Source organism: Bidens hawaiensis, unplaced genomic scaffold (assembly GCF_021521415.1).
Source record: "Bidens hawaiensis isolate Kalapana, Puna unplaced genomic scaffold, B.hawaiensis_p1.1 tig00019363_1, whole genome shotgun sequence".
NCBI classification, from domain to species: Eukaryota; Viridiplantae; Streptophyta; class Magnoliopsida; order Asterales; family Asteraceae; genus Bidens; species Bidens hawaiensis.
Genome location: NW_027492943.1, coordinates 391,025 through 412,256, shown reverse-complemented (window position 1 = coordinate 412,256; position 21,232 = coordinate 391,025). Strand labels below are relative to the sequence as shown.

Here is a 21,232-nt window from a genome sequence, read left to right as displayed (position 1 = left end):
TTTGTGTAAGTATTAATTTTTATGTACACAAGTTAAATGCTTAATATTTTGGTTACAAACTTATGTTAACTATTTGTGCTGGTTTAAAATGTTAGCTATGAAATTTTATGGTTGTTTATATGTTTTCAACCCATGTCTAGCATGGGCTACTAATCTAGAAATATATTGGTGGATTAGAAACTTTTACATAAATGAATTTCTGATCATTTATGTCGATTCAAGTTAGCCGATAGTCTACATATCTAGTAGAGTAAGTTGTGTTATTGTTGTTTCCTATGTAATATTTTTAATTTCAATGTCTTTAATATCTTTATGAACACCAAATATAAATAACCTATAATTGTCACTAAAGTTAATAGTATTTGGTTTCGCAGTTTTCTAATTTTTCTGTTTTATGTATTAAAATCCTTCATTAAGTCAGCAAAATTGAATCAAGATGCTCTATAAAATTCTGTTTTTATATTTATGTTGTTCATCGTTTTCATATGCTAACCATATAATATTTTATCATAGATTTGTTCAAAATTAAAGAAAACGGAATTTTTGGGTCATACAACGTCTTCCAATAAGAGAAGTTATTCAAACGGTTAGTCATTTTAATATTTTTTTAGTTACCCTTTAAATGTTTTTTAAGAATGCATTTTTTTTAAACGTGCAACTTTAACACCAAGAGAACTAGTTATTAGCATTTTGAAAGGTAACATTTAATTTAAACGTGTTAATACACTATATTGTATTAATATAATTTTTTTATTAACTAAATTATAGTAAATAAAAATTAATATATTATTAACCAAAAATTAGGCACTTGTAACATAAACTTATAAACGATTTTTAATATATTTATTATTAACTACATTATACCTTTTTGATAAACAAAGTTTTAATAACACTGAATATATGTTTAGACATTTCTTTTTTCTATTTTAGAAATGATACGAAACATAATTTTCAGTTATCCAGTACTATTTTATTTTCTTAAAAACCAATTAAATATGTGTTTTAATTAAGATGTGTATACGAATCAATTTATGTTAATTAGAGGCGCAAATATACTTCTCCATTATTTTTTACTTATATTTGGTTTACTCAATTTATATTGTTTTCAAACTTAGCAACAAAATTCACAAATTTAGTTGTGGTCTATATAAAAAAACAGTTTTTTGATTTTTAAGTAAAATCATACAAATTATTTTTTATATTTTAATTTGAACTAAAACTTTCATAAACACATTATGCTAAATAAAATCAAAAAGATCGAAATTATTTTGACTCATAGGTTGGTTTTAAAAGTCGGTGTGCCAATAATGTTACTAAGCAATATGGATCAGAATAACGGTTTGTGTAATGAAACTAAATTGAGAGTAATTAATTTGGGTAGGCATTTTGTTGAAGTAAAAGTTATTTCAGATACTAATATTGGTTATCACACTTATATAATTCGTTGTGGTCTAACACATTCAGATAAGAAACTTTCGTTTAAATTGAAGAGAAGATAGTTTTTTCCAGTTGTAGTCTGTTTTGCAATGAACATTAACAAAAGTCGATGTCAATCTCTAGCAAAAGTTGACATATATTTCAAAGACCTGGTGTTTACACATAGACAACTCTATGTAGCTTTATCAAAAGCGAAGAGTGATATTAAAATTCTTATATTAAACAAGGAAGACAAAGTAATAAATAAAAAATAAATATGGTTTATAAGGAAGTCTTTTTTGTAGCTTATAAATTTTACATTTTTAACCTTTGATTATGTTTTCTAAGATTGTAATTTGAATGTTATTTGGGTTTATCTTTGTGTTTCACAATCATTTGTTTTCGTACCAATATCATTTACAACTTTAAGTATGTTGTTGTCCCGAATAACATATAACAACTTATGTTGTCCTTTCAAATGACATGTGTTTGTTCGAAAATATCAATATTTCCACTCGTGTCGTACACGGGTTAATAAACTAGTTTAAAGTAAAGCATTAGGGTTATCTTATATTTTATATGTAGTACAATTAGTAGCATCACTTTTGAGTTTTATTGGTCCACATCATATTTTATGGACATTTGATCAATTTTAAGAGGTCGTGATGATATATTTCAATGCACGCAAGTACAATGAAGTAAAGTTAAGATTATCCGCATCTTGTCTAGGCATCCGGGATATCACATGAGATCTGATTAACTTTAGACCTTCACATAGCAACCGGTAAGTATGCAACTATGACAGTTTCGTCCTCTTTGTTTGATTGTTTACAAATTTGAGCCTCAAGTTTGTTTTATCCCCACTTTAGATTATATAGTGACGATATAAAGTGTTATAAACGAGTATCCAATACATGGGTTATTAGGGTTCAATTTACGTTAGGGATAAAAACATAAAATTTGGTAAGCCTTTTGTTTTAACCATCAACATCTTGGTATAATGTGGCTTTGAGTTTTCATATAAGTTGGAATATAATTTCATATACTACTGAGTACTGTCTACTGAGATTCTTCATTGCAATCAATTTGCAGATATTGGACTCGTAGGTATAGGTATCTGCTATGACATTCATTTTCAGAAACTTGCCATAATTTATGCAACTAGAGTTTTGTTAAAACCAACAAATTATTTCTTTTTACATTTAGATATGTGTTTATATTGGGTTTATCATGCAATTACTTTCGCATTACTTAGTATATACATGTCAATTTAACTTCCTAATCAACTGGTCGAGATAATACCAAGTTAAGCAAACTTGTTGTTGAGTTTAGTGAAGTCCTTGGGCTCGGTTCTATTGAACTTGATTATTTTGGATGTTTAGAATGCCATGTTGGTTTTCTTGTTCACCATGCCTAAAACACTATATTAGTCTTTATATATATCATGTATATGTAATTGTAAATCGTGCACTGAAATAATATAAGATCATTAGTTGCATAGGGTGGATGTATGTCTCATTAACCAAACCACTATAAATTCTCGTGTTCGTGTTTCTTTATTTTTCTCGTTTATTATTGCGAGTTCGCTGTGAATCGGTAATTCTACTGTACAACTTTGGTTCCTAACACTTCATTTCCAAATTAAATATCTTTATTTTTTGTAGATTGTCATCAAATTCTTGGATATAAAGAACGTGTTAACGTTGATATTGTAACCAATTGATAACTTGATAGTGTATGGTGGAGTGAGAGTATAATCTATGAATCTTCATCATATAGTATGATCTTTTATCTTTCATCATAATTATTAATAGGTTTATTGGATTTTAATAATCTCCATTGAATGATATTGTCCGATAATAATCCTCATTCATTTTTAATTTTTACTTGCGGACCCAAATTTAAAAAAAGTTGGGCCCCAATGGTCTCCTATTAAGGGGGTGTTTGGCCTAGCTTTGTTATTTTGGCTTATGCTTATATTTTAAAGTAGCTTATAGCTTATTTTCTATTATTTGATAAGTTATTTTTAAGTGTTTGGATTAGCTTATATTTTACAAGTTAATTATGTGTCTTAATAAGTTTTTAAATCCACAATTCTTTAATTTGTTAGAGTAATTAGTTGCTTCAATAATTACTAATCCATCACCATTTGAAGGAAAATGAGTAACATACAACCTTAAACAAATAAGTTTATTCAAATAAGCTAAAAAACCATCTTCACAAAAGCTTCTCTAAATAAGCTTATATAAGCTCATAAGCATAAGCTTAAAAAGCTAAACCAAACACTAAACTAAGCTTATTTTGTAAAAAAAAAAAGCTAAAAAGGCTATAAGCTTTGTTACAAAAGCTAGGCCAAACACCCCCTAAAAAATACTTAACGACGTTATACTTTTTTCTGAATTTCAAACTAAAGTTGGGCTTTTGGTAGGAAGGGGATACAAGTCATTTAATATAAAACCTAGTTCGAAACGATACTTCAACATACATAGATATACTTACACCGCATACAAACAACCTCATACTCTAATGACCTCAAACATACTTGATTAAGGAAATATAGTTACAACAAGCGATGGAGACAATTTGATATTCAGATGAGCTATGCCGATCGATGATGTTAATAAAAATTAGATGAATGTTGTTTGTTGATGAAGAACCTTGATGACCATAATGATGAACTGTGATGGCTACTGTTTAGTGACGATGAGCCTCCACGATGTTGATGAGCCAATGATATGATGATGTTGCTGGATTTTGCCGAACAATGGTGTTGATGAACCCTTGACGTTGATTTTTAGAAAATATCAATATTCAATCTAAAGCTCAAAAAAGCATTTTATGTTCTTATGAATGAAAACAAAAATGAAAATCTATTCGTTTTTACACAAACACGACTCTACACAAAAGCTTAATGGATTGTTCATGTTTGTTTTACAACCCACGACTAAAGTATAACCCAGTCAAAACACGAAATATTATTTTATTTTGAAACTTTCTCGGATATTATATATCCGAGTACTTGTTTTATAAATCGTGTTTAAATATTGTTTAAAACATTTTAATAATAAAAATTTGAGTCATCTCTATCTTCTAAGCATCTAATAGTGGCACCTGGTAAGAGAGAGACTTGATGTTTCATGTGATCCATGTTCAATTTCTGTCCACATCATTAAGTTTCGGCGGCATCAAGTGATGATAGAAGATTAAGCGAGTAGGTGGCGTTCAGCCGTTCACTAGTTTGATAATTAAACTGAATGAGTTTTATCTCACCACGTTGTCGTGCCTTCGGCCGAGTTTATGTGAGGTTATCCCAATGTGATGAATTTACCTTATGTGAGAATCATCTATTTAAGTATTTCTTTCTAAAAATCAACAAAATGACAAGTAATTATTATTTTACCGTTAGGTAAAATTAAAACCACCAGCCCGGCTCGTCAACTTTTAAACGGACGAACCCCATTGACCAACGACCCGGCTCGTCAACTTTTTAACGGAATCAGATTAGTAGATCCAAATCCACCCATAAAAAAATATATATGTAATATTAATTTGAAAACAATCAATCAATACGACACCGTTTCAATCGCCGAAAGGAGCCGTTACACACAGCGCCCATATATCAATCACTAATGGTCGTCAGTTATCTCCACTCAGCCGTCACGTCGATGTTCATCCATTTCCGTTAATCACACAATCTCACACACAAACCCCAACTTTCCGATGGAATCCAACGTTGCCGTAACACCGTCGAAGTCAAAGTCAAAGTCAAAACTACCGGAGAATGTAAACCCTAACGTCACAAGCCCTAATTTGAAGCCTTCAAAATCAAATTCACCAGCAGCACTCAAATCCCCAATCAGAAACAAGATCTATTCACCTCCTCTGAAGAACAGGATTCGCGAGAGGAAGTTTGTCGTGGCGAAGAAGAAGAATTCGAATAAGGATAAGAACAAAACCCTCGTTTCGGTTAATTGTAAGTGTAAGGCGGGTGCCGATTCCAGCCGGTGTGTGTGTGTGGCTTATGAGACACTTAGGGCTTCACAGGAGGGGTTTTTTAAAAGGCAGAAGATTGAAGGTAGTGTGCAGGAAGAGGAAGTGATTGGAAACCCTAGTTCGCCGGTTATTGAGACCGAGACGTCAGGTGAGAAGAGAAAGAAGATTCCGGAACCGGGATCGGGTAGAGTGATGCATTTGGTCAAGGCGTTTGAGAATATTCTTACGTTACCGAAGACGGGTGATGAGGATGATGAGAAAGACAAGGAGGAGGAAGCTGGAGATGGGGAGGAAAGGGATTCGAAATGGGAGTTTTCATCTGATTCGTTCGGGGCGAATGAGCTTTTACTTACTGCGGAGAATTTGGGGTTGTGTTCGCGTGTTTCGTCGTCTTTGGATAGTAACCGCGGGAGGTTTGTTGTTCCTGGTTAATTGAAATGAACATGTTTAAGTTTATGTTAAATTTGGTTGATTTTTGATTCTGAATTGTTTGTTGATCTGTTTTGTTATAGCTTTGGGAAAAGGACAACAAACGGTGGGAGGCAAAGCAGACGCAATGTGAGTCGTTATTTATTAGATTTTGTATAGAATTGGGATTGTTTCTTTTGGTGTGCGTTGATTCGGTAACCGGGCTTTAACTCTTGTGATACAGAGCTCTGAGTCCGCTTCAACTTTTGGTGGAGGCAGATGGAGGAGGAGGACAAATAGGGCTACTTCCCAGCAACCCTTCAAGCTCAGAACAGAGGTTAGCATTTGCCTATTTGCCTATGGCTGTGACTTTGAATCATTTAGATCTCTAGAGTTGTTAAGAAAAGCCAAGTATATGGTGATCTCTAGATCTCTAGAGTTGTTAAGAAAAGCCAAGTATATACACAGTAGACTCAGTTTATGTTCAATTGCTCTTTATGACATATATTTCCATACTTATTGAAAATCATTTACTACTGCATATTTGCATACTATATCCTTTGGCATCTTGACAAGAACAATATTTGATTAGTGTCAGTAAGCCAAATCTAATGGTTACAAGAAATTCATTTTGTAATTAGTAAATCGTGCTCTCTAGTTTGGAGGATAGAATATTTTTCTGTATAATTGCTCTTTTTGACATACAGTTTCATAGTATTTGAAAATGATTTATTATTGCTTATTTGCATACTATCCTTCGGCATTTTGACATGAACAAGTGAACAACCCAAAAAAAATCCATAGAAATTTCCGGTTTTTGACTTCAGATGCTGAAGCAGATAGCAATAACATTGCTGTTTAATACTTTAATTCATTTCTTAAACATATTCCTTCATTCCTCCCTCTTGCAGATTCAGTAAATTGATAACCTTTCCACGTCTGGTTATTTGTCCACCATCATCGTTATTAATATATACAAGAACCATTAGTTTTGCCTCCATTAAGTGAGCATTTTAATTGTATTTTAAAAGTCAAAACTCTAGTATTATAGAACTAGAGTCGAGTGGTCATAGAAACAGGTAACAGCCAGTTCAAATAATGCAATACATTCACTATCAAAGTTTCATAGATGTATTCAAAGAGTTCTTACTGCTGTCACTAATTAACAACAATATGTATTACTTATCTGCAGCAAAGGGGAAGGTCGAAACAAGAAGAATTTATGAAAAAGGTTCAGGAGATGATGATCGAGGAAGAAAAGCAAAGGATCCCCATTGCCCAAGGCCTGCCATTCACCACGGATGAACCAGAGGTTAGGAACTCTTCAACAACCATTGAAATCATCATAGGATTTTCTTATATCCCACTACTTTGTATTAATGTTTACATCCTTTTGATCAATTATCAGTGCCTGGTGAAACCACCCGTTAAGGAGATTACAAGACCAATTGATTTGGTGTTGCATAGTGATGTGAGGGCTGTTGAACGAGCCGAGTTTGACCATCAGGTAAAATAACACTAAAATAGTAGGTCTCACTCGATTAAGTTCAAAATAATATTACTTTTGGATAACTTACTGTTTTTCTAACACCAGGTGCAAGAAAAACTATCTTTTATTGAACAATACAGATTGGAAAAAGAAAGATTGCAGAAGGTAAGCTGTCATAGTTCTATGTTTTTATCATTTATTGTTATTCGTGCTTGAAACCGAGCCCGCTAATGATGCGTCTTTGTCTTTGTTGTAGTTGGAAGAAGAGGAAGAATTAAGGAGGCTAAGAAAGGAGCTTGTACCAAAGGCTCAACCTATGCCTTACTTTGACAGACCCTTCATCCCAAGAAGGTAAGAAAAACATATTGATTAGGGGTGACAATCTTGACCTTGTCAATTTGAGTTGTTTTAAAAGTTAAATGAGTTGGTTTGGGTAAAAGTAAGGCATAGGTTGAGTAATTTTCCATCCTTTTATTTTCGGGTCAAAATGGGTCGACAAGTTCAAAGAAATGGGTCGATGTGGGTTAGTGTCCTAAGGAAATGTGACAGGTTTCTGATCGGAACGGGTTTTCGTACAAGACAGGTTTCGGCACGAAACGGGTTTCAGATTGGAACGGGTTCGGTTCAGGTTTCAAGCCAACACGAGTTTTCACCCGTGACGTGTTGGGTTTTGGTTTCTTTTGTTTCTTTCTGGTCGATTCAGGACTCGTTTTTGTTCGTTTTTTCAATTTTGTTCGGTTTGAATTTTTTTAGTTTCGTTTTGATTGATTTTTTTGATTTTGATTGATGTGGTCCGGTTTTGCCTTTTTGTTTCTTTGTTTCATTTTCGTCGATTCTTTCGGTTTCGGTTCGATTCTAGGTGGGTTTTTTTTTTATTTTTTTATTTTTTTTATTTTATGAAACGAGGACAATGTAGGAAAACATTTTAGTGTTTTTACTTTTTTTTGTTTATGATTTATATTTTGAGTTATAATTTTTTTATTATTATTTTTGAATATTTTTTTGAGGGTTTTTGATCTTAATAGAAAACCCCTAAAAAAATTCACAAAAAATAATAAAAAAAATCATAACTTAAAATATAAATAAAAAACGAAAAATCTAAAAAAACTAAAATGTTTCCGCCGTTATTCTCGTTCACAAAAAAAAAAAAAAAAAAAACTCAAAACCCGGTTCGAGCCTAACCTATTTCGACCCAAACCAAAACGACTCTTTTTTTAATTGACCCGTTTTGACCCATACTTGTTTTGACCCATGACTTAAAATATAAATAAGAAACGAAAAATCTAAAAAAACTAAAATGTTTCCGCCGTTATTCTCGTTCACAAAAAAAAAAAAAAAAAAAAAAAAACTCAAAACCCGGTTCGAGCCTAACCTATTTCGACCCAAACCAAAACGACCCTTTTTTTAATTGACTCGTTTTGACCCATACTTGTTTTGACCCATGACTCATTTCAACCCATGACTCGTTCGACCCAACCCATTTGCCACCTCTAATATTGATTATTGTCACTAAACAGACACATAAATGGCTGTGCAACAGTAAACTTACGGTTGTTTTGTTATGCTGCGTGATTTGTTTATGTTAGGTCAGAAAAGCAACCCACAATACCAAAAGAACCAAAGTTTCACAACCACCCTCAGCATAAGAAGATCAAGTGCTGCAGCAGCATGTCGTCTTTGAGTGACATGTGTGCTCAAGCCCAGTGACATAGACGGGCTCTTGTTGGGAACTGCTGCTGGTGAACAAGCTTCTTTTTTACTGAAAGAATATTCTTTTCTATTCAATTTGTGTAAATGATGCATAACTAAAACTGGCTGCGGTTTTGGACGAACAATGTTGGATTTATTACACAGGTAATTCGCCTGTGTCATTTTCTTAATGAATCTGGGTTCCAGCTTTCTTAATGTTTTTTCTTTGTTTTTTTTGGTTGCCTTTAAATGGTATTTGTGGCGGGAAGCTCAGACCCTATGGACTAATTGGTTTTAGATCACACTACAATTTGCCAAACTAAAAATACCACAAGTTTCATTTACTGAATTTCTAAACTGATTGAAGCAAAGTTCACCATGTGAGTTTTGAATCTTTGAGTGATATGGCCAGAAATTAGTACAAAGTAGAGGTGCACAAAATCGGGTATTGTTAAAAACCGGAACCGGTTCGGAACCGGTTTTTTTCACACTGGGTAGAAAATGGGACCGGTTCCAGTCAGGAACCGGGTCGGTTCCGGACCCGAACCGATGGCCTGAAATGTCAACTTTTAGGAACCGGGACCGGGTATTACGTAAAAACCGGTTCCGCCGGTTTTTTTGAAATTCAAATAATAGAGCCGTTAGGAATCAGTTCCAACGGCTATATAGCCGTTTTTGACCGTTGGAACCGGTTTTTTTACTATATAAAGCTTACCAACATACTATAAATAGCAATGTGTTGTGTGTTGTTAGTTAAACCACTTTCAAAACTATATATAAAACACACTCTAAATCACAATTAAAGGTTAAACAAATAGCAACTAATGACGACGTTGTTATGGTGATCGAAACAACACGATGCCCCGATGTCTTGGTTGCGGTTATTGGCGACGATCGCAAGAACTTGTGGGTCATCTATAGCACGACCGGGTTCAATAAAAACACTCTTCTTAGCCTTTTTGTTAGTTTTTTTGGTGGGTGCCATAATAATATTGAGTCGGATGGTCGGGTTTGCTAAAGGAGAAGTATTTTAGTTTGTTTTTAAGTTTGGTGGTGAAACAAGTGGCGGAAAACAAGTTATATATAGGTTTCGGGCATCAAAAACCGGTTCCAACGGCTATTATTTTCTCAAAAACCGGTTCCAACGGTAGTATAGCCGTTGGAACCGGTTACAACGGCTATAATTCTCTCAAAAACCGGTTCCAACGGCTAGTTTGACCTGCAGCTGACTTTTTTAAAAAAAAAACCCGCCGGAACCGGTTATTTCGGGTAGGAACCGGACCGGGTACAATTTGGAACCGGGTAGGAACCGATTGGAAATATAATAAGTGGAACCGGGTATGGATTTCGGGTATAAAAATACCCAAACCGGGTATTAGGTCAATCGGGTACGAACTGGAACCGGTTCCGGGTCGGTTCCACCGGTTCGGTTCCGGAACCGGTATTTTTGTGCACGTCTAGTACAAAGGGTCTTTTGACTTGTAAATTAAGGGTCTATGCATGTAAAAATGAAATGCTACGCTGATTTAAGCAAAATTACTGAGTCCTGAGTTTTGAATCTTATACCTGATATGACCATAAATTAGTAAGATCAGGTCAATGAGCACAAAAAGGTTTCACTATGTTTGGCTTTCTAGGTGAAAATGTATGACGAGGCCTTTATTTTTTATGTTGCAATAGTTACATGAATGCTTAACATAACTCTACAGAAAACATATAACATCCTTTATATTTTCTAGCTATTGATCTGACTATTACCATGCTTTAACGAATTTGAAGCTCAATACATTTTTTTTCATACCGGATAGAATACCGAAAATTTCTCAACTCTTTAGAATGATAAATTTTATTTTGCGATAAAAACTCGCATGATCTATATAAATAAAGTGATCCTCTTTAATATAGTCATTAGAAATTTTATAGTTTCTGTAACATTTGTCATTTTTCAGTTTTACTTGCATTTGTATTTGTATCAAAAACCCGACCCGTTTTGATCTTTCGGATTCGTCGTTATTAATAAAATGTTGGATTTTATATTCGTTTATGTTTCACAAATGTCGGGTCCAGAAAACATCCTTTTTAGTATGTTAGAACACCTCTTTATGATAAAAAATAACTTAAAACAAACTTTATGAACTATTATTGTCAACTATCAAAAGCTTGTTTGACCATTTTAACCAATCACATGCAATTTCCCCATATGAATGAACCATACTCTTACCATTATAAAAGCAAGGTTCCATACACCATTTTGGTTGTTCATCTTCTCCAAACTCTCTCTCAAATCCAAGTATTCTTTCTTCAATGTTCTTAATAATCAAACAACCATTCTTTAATTTTGTTTTGTTATTTAGTAATTGAAGCTTGTGGTACAACATATATATAATATGCACCCCTTGTTTCCTTCGCGCTTGACTAAGAAGATAGAAAGGGCTTTTCTCGCTTGGTTAGTAAAGTCAAGTTTTTGGCCTTATCTTGCAGGTGACGACGACGTCGAGTTGACGGCAGAGAAAGACTGGGCATTCAGGCGAGCCGCCCGGTGGTGTGGTACGTAGTGGGTTTAGTACGCCCCGCCGTTTCACCTTCTCCGGCCATGGTCGGTTGAGGTGATATGCTACAAGACAAGGCTACATGGAGGACTCATTATAGTCCTTGATTATACTATATTTCCTTTAATGCTTACTAGTCTTGTTTATATTGTAAGTAGTTTAGTTTGTAATTCATGTTTAAAGAGTTCCATGGTATTGGGTATAAAGTCACTAGCCTCTGTTTTATCCCGAGTTGAGTACCGAATCAAAACCGAACTCTTGTTTACTAGTTTTGTTTAAATAGTTAAATAAACATGTTTATGTAAGATTTGAATATTATAACTTCTAAAATCATTTTTATAGTTCTATGGTATTTGGGTATGTGGCAACCATCCTCGGTATCATTCCGAGTCAAGGACCGAACCAAGACCGAACCAAAACCGAACTAAACCGAGTTCACTCCTTATGACACACAAGTGTGTTTCGGGCTACCGAAACTCATCTTTTCTTCAAGAATGTATATTAAACTAATTTTAAGTTATTTTCTCAACATACTTGGTGTGTCGGAATCCAACTTGATCTTATAACAAGTTTGGACCGGTGAAACTAAATACTCGCTTAACGGACGTTAAGGTTCTTCACAATAGAACTATATACTTGGTTAAGTATTTTAATTTTTATTGAGTTATCTCATAACATTTATCACTTTGGAAAGTTGACTTTGAGTTTAGTTGTAAGGCCCCGTCACCGGTAACCCTACTTTCTTGTTGGATTTACTCATAAACGCAGTTCTAAATATCAGAGTTAATTAAAATATTCGCGGAATTTAAAAACTTTCATAAAACATTTCATAACAAAACACGTCTTGTCTTAAAACATCATTTTGTCTCTCAAAATAGACGAAACATTAAACTTAAACGTCTTGAGTCTTTCGATGCCAGCCTCTTATTCAGTGCCACGTGTCTCCTCAAGCGAGCTGCCTCATCCTACTCACCTGCGTGCATACTAAAAGTCAGCTACGCTGAGTGAGTTCTAGTTAATCACATAATCATACAATACATTCTTACATTTCATACTTAACCTCTTAACTTTCTTTCGTACACACCTAAGTGCATATACTTTCATTCTTACCTTCGTACTTTCTTTACATACATAATCATACGTTTTAAAGAGCCTTTCGCCCTATAACCTCACAGATATTATAAGGGTCTTACGCCCTATAACCTCACAGATATTATAAGGGTCTGGTCCCTAACATCACAGATATTATAAGGGTCTGGTCCCTAACATCACAGATATTATGTTAGGGTCTGGTCCCTAACATCACAGATATTATAAGGGTCTGGTCCCTAACATCACAGATATTATAAGGGTCTGGTCCCTAACATCACAGATATTATAAGGGTCTGGTCCCTAGTTCTCGAATATTAGTAGGGTTCGATTCCCTCTTCGTTACCATACAACCATACATCATACCTCGAGTATTATTAGGGCTCGGTACCCTTTTCGTAACCATACAACCATACAACCGTCTTTTCCTTCTTTTATTAACTTTATTACATTCATACACATAAGCATACATATCATACTTACCTTATACATAGCGTTACAACCTGACAGTACGTGCAATATCCGAAGATCGTTCACGTACCATCAAGCAATCATTCATACATATCACATATGGCATACACTTATCACTTAGGATAAATGTATTAACAACACATCGAGTATGCACACAGCCCGAAAACATAACAAGGAATGGGGCTAGAAACTCACCTGAACACGGTTACGTTCACCGTTAATCGTAATCCCTTTATTCAGTTGTGCACGGCTGACTGTATAACAAGTATACGTATCAATTAACTATCACTTCTCATATTGCATTTCTATCTTTATATGACCCACAACGAATGGGGGTCCGGGGGCAGCGCCCCTGGCAGCGGGGTCTAGGGGCGGCAGCCCCTAGCAGGGTCCAAGGGGCAGAGCCCTGGCTGGGGTCGAGCTGCCAGGTCAGCTTGGAAAAATTTTATTTCCATTAACTGTCTTAACACATTTTTCATTAGGTTTTTAATTTATTTCCTAATCGAACTTGACTTTAAGTGAAGTTAAACCTTAGGCGAACTTAGCTTTAAGCGAAGTTAAACCTTAGGCGAACTTAGCTTTAAGCGAAGTTAAACCTTAGGCGAACTTAGCTTTAGGCGAAGTTATCAGTTAGGCGAACTTGGCCTCAGGCGAAGTTACCAGTTAGGCGAACTTGGCCGTAAGCGAAGTTATCAATTAGGCGAACTTAGCCTCAGGCGAAGTTACCAGTTAGGCGAACTTGGCCGTAAGCGAAGTTATCAATTAGGCGAACTTGGCCGTAAGCGAAGTTATCAATTAGGCGAACTTGGCCTCAGGCGAAGTTATCGCTTTGAAGGGGAAGTTATTGCTTTGAAGGCGAAGTTATCGCTTTGAAGGCGAAGTTGCCCAGTTCAGCCGCTGTTTGGTTTCTATCAAGCATTTTTGGCGATTTTAACCCCCTTGTTATGGTTCGACATCACCCACTACGCTCCCCAACCGTTTTCGGTCGTATAAACACTATAAAGCTTGGATCTTTAAACTTCAAAGATCAAGAATCATACCTTTTTGTGCTTGTTTGGATCTCGTTTAACTTGTTTAATCACAACTAATCGCTCACTCTCTCTCGGATCACGCTCGTTCCTCTCCCTCGGCCGCCGGCGGTGTGTGTGGTGTGGGTGTGTTTTGGAGTGTTAGAGAATAAGATGGAATGAGTGATGTTTTAGGGTTTAGGGGATATTTATATCCCTTAAGCCCATGGACCTAAGGCCATTCTCATTTAACCCATCTCAATTAATCTAAGTCCATGATCCGCTCCTTACTCGATATTAAATAATCAATAACGCGAAATCACTAAACATAACTTTCTTTATTCAACCTTAAAATTTTAGGATGTTACATTAGTTAATTATCTGGACTCAAATTGACAAATCCGAACACTCGATTAAAACCTCGTTTTGATATTTATATAACCAAGGGTCATGCAATATTGCATAATAAACCACAAAATTACTTGACATAGGTTGAGTAATATTTATGAATGGAATACCAAGACCCGGTTTCGGATAAAATTATTATTTTAGAACATGTATTTAATTTCTCAAATATTTACATTTTAAACCATAAAATTCATTTATTTACTTTACTTGTTATATTTTACTTTAAACCCTTTCAAGACTACCTACTAACTTAAGACCCGTTTAATCTAGTTTGCTCGTTAAACCGATCTCCGATTATTCACGAATCAATCTTTCAAGTTACTTAGTTAACGTGAGTAAATTTCATCCCCCGTTGTCACTTTTATATTTTGGGGGTAACATGCATACTTATCCAAAACAAGAACGATTTATAATACTCAATCTTTAAACCACAAACTTTAGGGTGTATAATACTTAAAATACTTGCTCTATTGTGTGTTATATGTTTCATATGCTTTACGTGCTCAAGTGTTTATTTTTATGTTGTTGTGGAACGCTATAAGTATGATCATACGCACCCTTAACTACTTAGCCTTGTGCAAGTAGCATAGGGCATCATTATCCGAGTATGTCTATTGTTACCGATTAGAAATGATCCTCATTTACATATGTTCTATATACCACGATCGATGCTTTTATTTATAGTCTCATATACGTTTGTGGATTTCGCTCATATTATGTATACTCAAAACTATGAAATTGCTCACCAACATACGTGTTGACAAATATTATTTTATGAATTGTTATAGGTTTGATTATTACTTGACTTGGAGCTTGAAGACGTCATTCTATTTTGATACCGCTAGGTTATTAGAAGAATGAACAATATTTATTTCTTACATTTGATGTTTATTTGTATGAACAAGATGTGTTATTTTGGTAATTGAATGAAATTAATGAGTTGTTTAAATATTGTCACTTTAATAGTGTCTTGTGTTCTTGAGCAATCCGTTGCACCCCGGCATGTTCCGCCGCCTTTGGTCGGGGTGTGACAGATTGGTATCAGAGCCAAGACTATAGGATAGACGGTTAGATGTAACGGCCTAGTATAGTTTTGCTTTAGGGTCCTTATACGTGTTACCCTACTTGATTGTTCATTACACTTATATATTTATTTCCTTATTTATTTCGTTTAATCTACAAAAATATACACATGCACACACTCTCATAGTATTCCAAGGTATCCTTACCTTAAACGCAAAAACATTAGTTTTTATATTGTGTTTAATGGATGACAAACTTAATTTGGATCCCGTTATTTAAGATTCCTTAAAGGTTGCATTTATATCGGGTTTGTAACCATCATAGAAAGCGAAACACTATGAAACGACCATTTCACAAAAAGATTCCAAGAATCGAAGATGATTTACTTACCTGGGATGGTTGAATTGTAGTGTTCGTTTTCTAGGCCAACGAACCGTGTTATACATGTCAATACTTTGAGTTGTTGAATGCAAGCGTTCCGGTTGCCTCCTTATATTTTGGTGTTGAAAACACAAAAGCCACGATGGTTCGTGGACAAGTGTTTTTAACATCTCGTTGTATCTCCGTTTTTATTATATGTTATTATCGCCATTTGAGTCAACAACATGAAAGACGCGGTGGTACGTGCACATGTTCGACTCCACCTATTATTTTATACAAGTTTTATTGGTCGGAATATTAAATCATGGTGGTTCTTGTACGATTTTCTCGGCTATATATATGAATTTCAATATATCAAAACCTTCAATTTTGGAATACCAAAAGTTTGAAACTTATATATATATATACATACATTTTATCTTTTGATTCAAGTACAAAATAGTTTTTACTAACATTCTCATCCTCATAACTCTAGGATTCACAATCACTAAAACCCTATATTTACTCACTTCCCACATACTTATATCAATTACCCCAAACTTATATCATTTCTCTTTTATTATTTTAGAATGCCTCCACTTCGTCGCCATGGTTCGAGAAGATGGAATGTGTGTTTACTCTTTGTGAATGCCCCAAACTCTAGAAAACCACGCATGCGTCAAGCATGTTCGAGGATACCGCACGCACTTGGTGGAATAGCGAAAGATAAAGGAAGTCATGATGAAAAAGTTTTGCCCAAAACATGAACTTCAAAAACTCGAATCCGAATTTTGGGAACTTAAGCAAGAGAGTGGTGACAACTCCGCCTACTCCAATCGCTTTCACGAGCTTAGCCTCTTGGTTCCCCACTTGGTCACTCCCCTCGAAAGGGCTATTGACAAGTATGTCAGCGGTTTACCTATGCAAATCCGCGACTCGGTGATGAGTAGCAAACCGCAAACCCTTCATGATGCTATTACCTTAGCCGGTGCTCTTTCTGAAAACCATGTCACAGCCGGTACCCTCACCATCAAAAGCTCTAAGAAAACCAATGAGAAGAGTACACCCGAACCATCAACCCTAACCAAAGTTGACCCTCAACCTCAATCCATAAACTACTCCAATTCCACCCACCACGCAAGAAAGAAAAGCAAACCCAACTATCGAAACTATACCGTCACCCACCCATCACAACCTCAAACATAATCCCAAGTACCCCAAAACCGTAAACCGTATTCTAGCTCTCACCCTTTGTGTAGCACTTGCCAACACCATCATCCTGCTTACTTCGCTTACCGTCAATGCACTAAGTGTAACTGTTATGGTCACACTAGCAACATGTGTCGAGGAGCCTCTCGTGGGCAACCCGCTCCACCAAGATTTGCTCCAACTAACCAAAATCGACCTGCACCATTTTCTCAAAACCCTCCTCCCCAACCTAGGGTTTGTTTCAATTGTGGAGACCCAAATCATTTCCGCAATGCTTGTCCTCGACTTGCCTTTGTTAACCAAGCCCAAGTCATACCCACCCTACTATCAAACCCAAGCCTACCAAGTTCAAACCTATCAACCTCAAATCCCACAACTCTTGGCCCCTCCCGCTCAGCCGCTCCAAGCCATGCAAGCCCTTCCTCCTCCACCACACCCGAAAGCCATGCAATCTCTCCCTCCTCCTCCAGCTCAACAAGTCAACCACGACAACCAAGGGTGTGCCTTTATGATGAATGCCAACCAAGCTCAAGTTGCCAACGATGTGGTGAACGGTACGTTTTTAGTGAATGAGCATTTAGCTTCAATTTTAATTGATACCGGAGCTTATAGGATGTTTTTTTATTTTAAATTTGAATCTATTCTTTCCGTACCCCGCACTAAACTTTCTCGCCCATTTTCTGTCGAAGTCACCAATGGTAGCTCCATCACCATCGATTCGGTCATTCGAAATTGTATTCTCACACTTTTCAAGCACGAATTCTCGATCGACCTCATCCCGATGCAAATGGGAAGCTTCAACATCATAGTAGCCATGGATTGGTTAGCTTTGCACCATGCCGAAGTCATTTGTTATGAAAAATTCATCCGAATCCCGCTCGTCAAAGGCAAAATTCTCAAAGCCTTTGGCAAAACGATCCCCAAGAAACTCAACCTCAAGTCTTGCTCTCAATCTTGTAAGTACTTACTCCAAAAGTGCGTTCCATTCCTAGCCCAAGCGGTGGTGAAAGATCCCAAAGAAGAGAAAATTCAAGACATTCCTGTTGTTTGTGAATTTCCCGACGTTTTTCCCGAAGACGTCTCTGGTCTCCCACCCATTCGTCCTGTTGAATTCGAATCGACCTTGTGCCAAGTGCTACTCCCGTAGCCAAGGCTCCTTAACATTTAGCTCATTCGGAATTGCAAGAGTTATCGAACCAACTTCACGAACTCTCCGATAAGGGCTTTATCCGTCAAAGCTCTTCTCCTTGGGGCGCTCTTGTCCTCTTCCAGAAAAATAAAGATGGCTCGTTTCGCATGCGTATCGATTACCGTGAACTCAATAAACTCGCCATTAAAAATCGTTACCCTTTGCCTCGAATCGACGACCTCTTTGATCAACTTCAAGGCGCAACTTGCTTTTCCAAAACTGATCTTCGATCGGGTTATCATCAATTGCGTGTTCATGAAGACGACATTCCTAAAACTGCTTTTCGTTCTCAGTATGGACATTACGAGTTCCTGGTTATGCCTTTCAGATTGATCAATGCACCCGCTATAATTAGTTTTGTTTCCTGAAAGCAAGTGAAATAGATTTCATGATATCTTCATACCACTATGAAAAACCTTATCTTCTATTTTTTTTGTATGCATTTAATTTTGGATTTTTCTTTTGAAGCAAACTCTCTTTGGATAATATTATGTAAGTTGATTTGAAAGCACATGTACCTAAAGGGCAAGGTTAAAGACTACAAAGATTCTTGAGTGAAAGTAACTGATTTGTTTTTATTCTTTTTGAAATTGTTTCTAACTTTCACGTGAACCTGTTGCTAAATGTGTAAACATTGTACCACAGTGTGGAGGTAATAAAATATATATTTACATATGTTTAAATTTTTGTCTGTATGTGCACATTCAAACTATTACAATCAACGTTTTGAAACCCGGCCCGGCTTGTCAGAACCTGCTTTTTCAAAATTGATCTTCGATCGGGTTATCATCAATTGCGTGTTCATTAAGACGACATTCCTAAAAATGCTTTTCGTACTCGGTATGGACGTTACGAGTTATTGGTTATGCCTTTCGGATTGAGCAATGCACCCGCTATAATTAGTCTTGTTTCCTGAAAGCATGTGAAAAAGATTTCATGATATCTTCATACCACTATGAAAAACCTTATCTTCTACTTTTTTTTGTATGCATTTAATTTTGGATTTTTCTTTTGAAGCAAACTCTCTTTGGATAATATTATGTAAGTTGATTTGAAAGCACATGTACCTAAAGGGCAAGGTTAAAAGGCTACAAAGATTTTTGAGTGAAAGTAACTGATTTATTTTTATTCTTTTTGAAAATTGTTTCTAACTTTCACGTGAACCTGTTGCTAAATGTGTATACATTGTAACACAATCTGGAGGTAATAAAATATATATTTACATATGTTTAAATTTTTGTATGTATGTGCACATCCGAACTATTACAATCAACGTTTTGAAACCCGGCCCGGCAGGTCGGAACTTGCTTTTCCAAAATTGATCTTCGATCGGGTTGTCATCAATTGCGTGTTCATGAAGACGACATTCCTAAAACTGCTTTTCGTACTCGATATGGACGTTACGAGTTCTTAGTTATGTCTTTCGGATTGAGCAATGCACCCGCTATAATTAGTCTTGTTTCCTGAAAGCATGTGATAAAGATTTCATGATATCTTCATACTACTATAAAAAACCTTATCTTCTACTTTTTTTTGTATGCATTTAATTTTGGATTTTTCTTTTGAAGCAAACTCTCTTTGGATAATATTATGTAATTTGATTTGAAAGCACATGTACCTAGAGGGCAAGGTTAAAAGGCTACAAAGATTCTTGAGTGAAAGTAACTGATTTGTTTTTATTCTTTTTTAAATTGTTTCTAACTTTCACGTGAACATGTTGCTAAATGTGTATACATTGTAACACAATCTGGAGGTAATAAAATATATATTTACATATGTTTAAATTTTTGTATGTATGTGCACATCCGAACTATTACAATCAACATTTTGAAACCCGGCCCGGCCGGTCGGAACTTGCGTTTTCAAAATTGATCTTCGATCGGGTTATCATCAATTGCATGTTCATGAAGACGACATTCCTAAAACTGCTTTTGGTACTCGGTATGGACATACCGAGTTCTTGGTAATGCCTTTCGGATTGAGCAATGCAGCCGCTATAATTAGTCTTGTTTCCTGATCTTCTACTTTTTTTTTGTATGCATTTAATTTTGGAATTTTCTTTTGAATCAAACTCTCTTTGGATAATATTATGTAAGTTGATTTGAAAGCACATGTACCTAAAGGGGAAGGTTCAAAGGCTACAAAGATTTTTGAGTGAAAGTAACTGATATATTATTATTCTTTTTGAAATTGTTTCTAACTTTCACGCGAACCTGTTGCTAAATGTGTAAACATCGTAACACAGGTTGGAGGTAATAAAATATATATATACATATGTTTAAATTTTTGTATGTATGTGCACATTCAAACTATTACAATCAACGTTTTGAAACCCGGCCCGGCCCGGCCGATCGTAACTTGCTTTTCCAAAATTGATCTTCGATCGGGTTATCATCAATTGCGTGTTCATGAAGACGACATTCCTAAAACTGCTTATCGTACTCGGTATGGACATTACTAGTTCTTGGTTATGCCTTTCGGATTGAACAATGATCCCGCTATAATTAGTCTTGTTTCCTGAAAGCATGTGAAACAGCTTTCATGATATCTTCATACCACTGTGAAAAACCTTATCTTCTACTTTTTTTTTTGTATGCATTTAATTTTGGATTTTTCTTTTGAAGCAAACTCTCTTTGGATAATATTATGTAAGTTGATTTGAAAGCACATGTACCTAAAGGGCAAGGTTCAAGGCTACAAAGATTCTTGAGTGAACGTAACTGATATATTATTATTCTTTTTGAAATGGTTTCTAGCTTTCACGCGAACCTGTTGCTAAATGTGTAAACATCGTAACACAGGTTGGAGGTAATAAAATATATATTTACATATGTTTAAATTTTTGTATGTATGTGCACATTCAAACTATTACAATCAACGTTTTGAAACCCGGCCCGGCCGGTCGGAACTTGCGTTTTCAAAATTGATCTTC

At 35.5% G+C, this 21,232-nt stretch overlaps 1 protein-coding gene across 1 annotated transcript; it reads left to right on the top strand.

Moving 5' to 3' along the window:
* The first annotated feature begins 5,136 nt into the window (after positions 1-5,136).
* Positions 5,137-9,233, top strand: LOC143558225 (microtubule-destabilizing protein 60-like). Its single transcript, XM_077047106.1, has 8 exons — positions 5,137-5,822; positions 5,922-5,967; positions 6,062-6,154; positions 7,010-7,129; positions 7,226-7,324; positions 7,412-7,471; positions 7,563-7,657; positions 8,893-9,233. The coding sequence occupies exons 1-8, from the start codon at positions 5,137-5,139 to the stop codon at positions 9,011-9,013; spliced, it is 1,320 nt and encodes a 439-aa protein (XP_076903221.1). The 3' UTR covers positions 9,014-9,233.
* Positions 9,234-21,232: the final 11,999 nt, after the last annotated feature.

Coding starts and splice junctions, on each gene's coding strand:
- LOC143558225 (XM_077047106.1), top strand. CDS start 5,137: ATGGAATCCAACGTTGCCGTAACACCGTCGAAGTCAAAGTCAAAGTCA. Junction 7,325..7,411: donor GAGCCGAGTTTGACCATCAG/GTAAAATAACAC, acceptor TTCTAACACCAG/GTGCAAGAAAAACTATCTTT. Junction 7,658..8,892: donor AGACCCTTCATCCCAAGAAG/GTAAGAAAAACA, acceptor TGTTTATGTTAG/GTCAGAAAAGCAACCCACAA.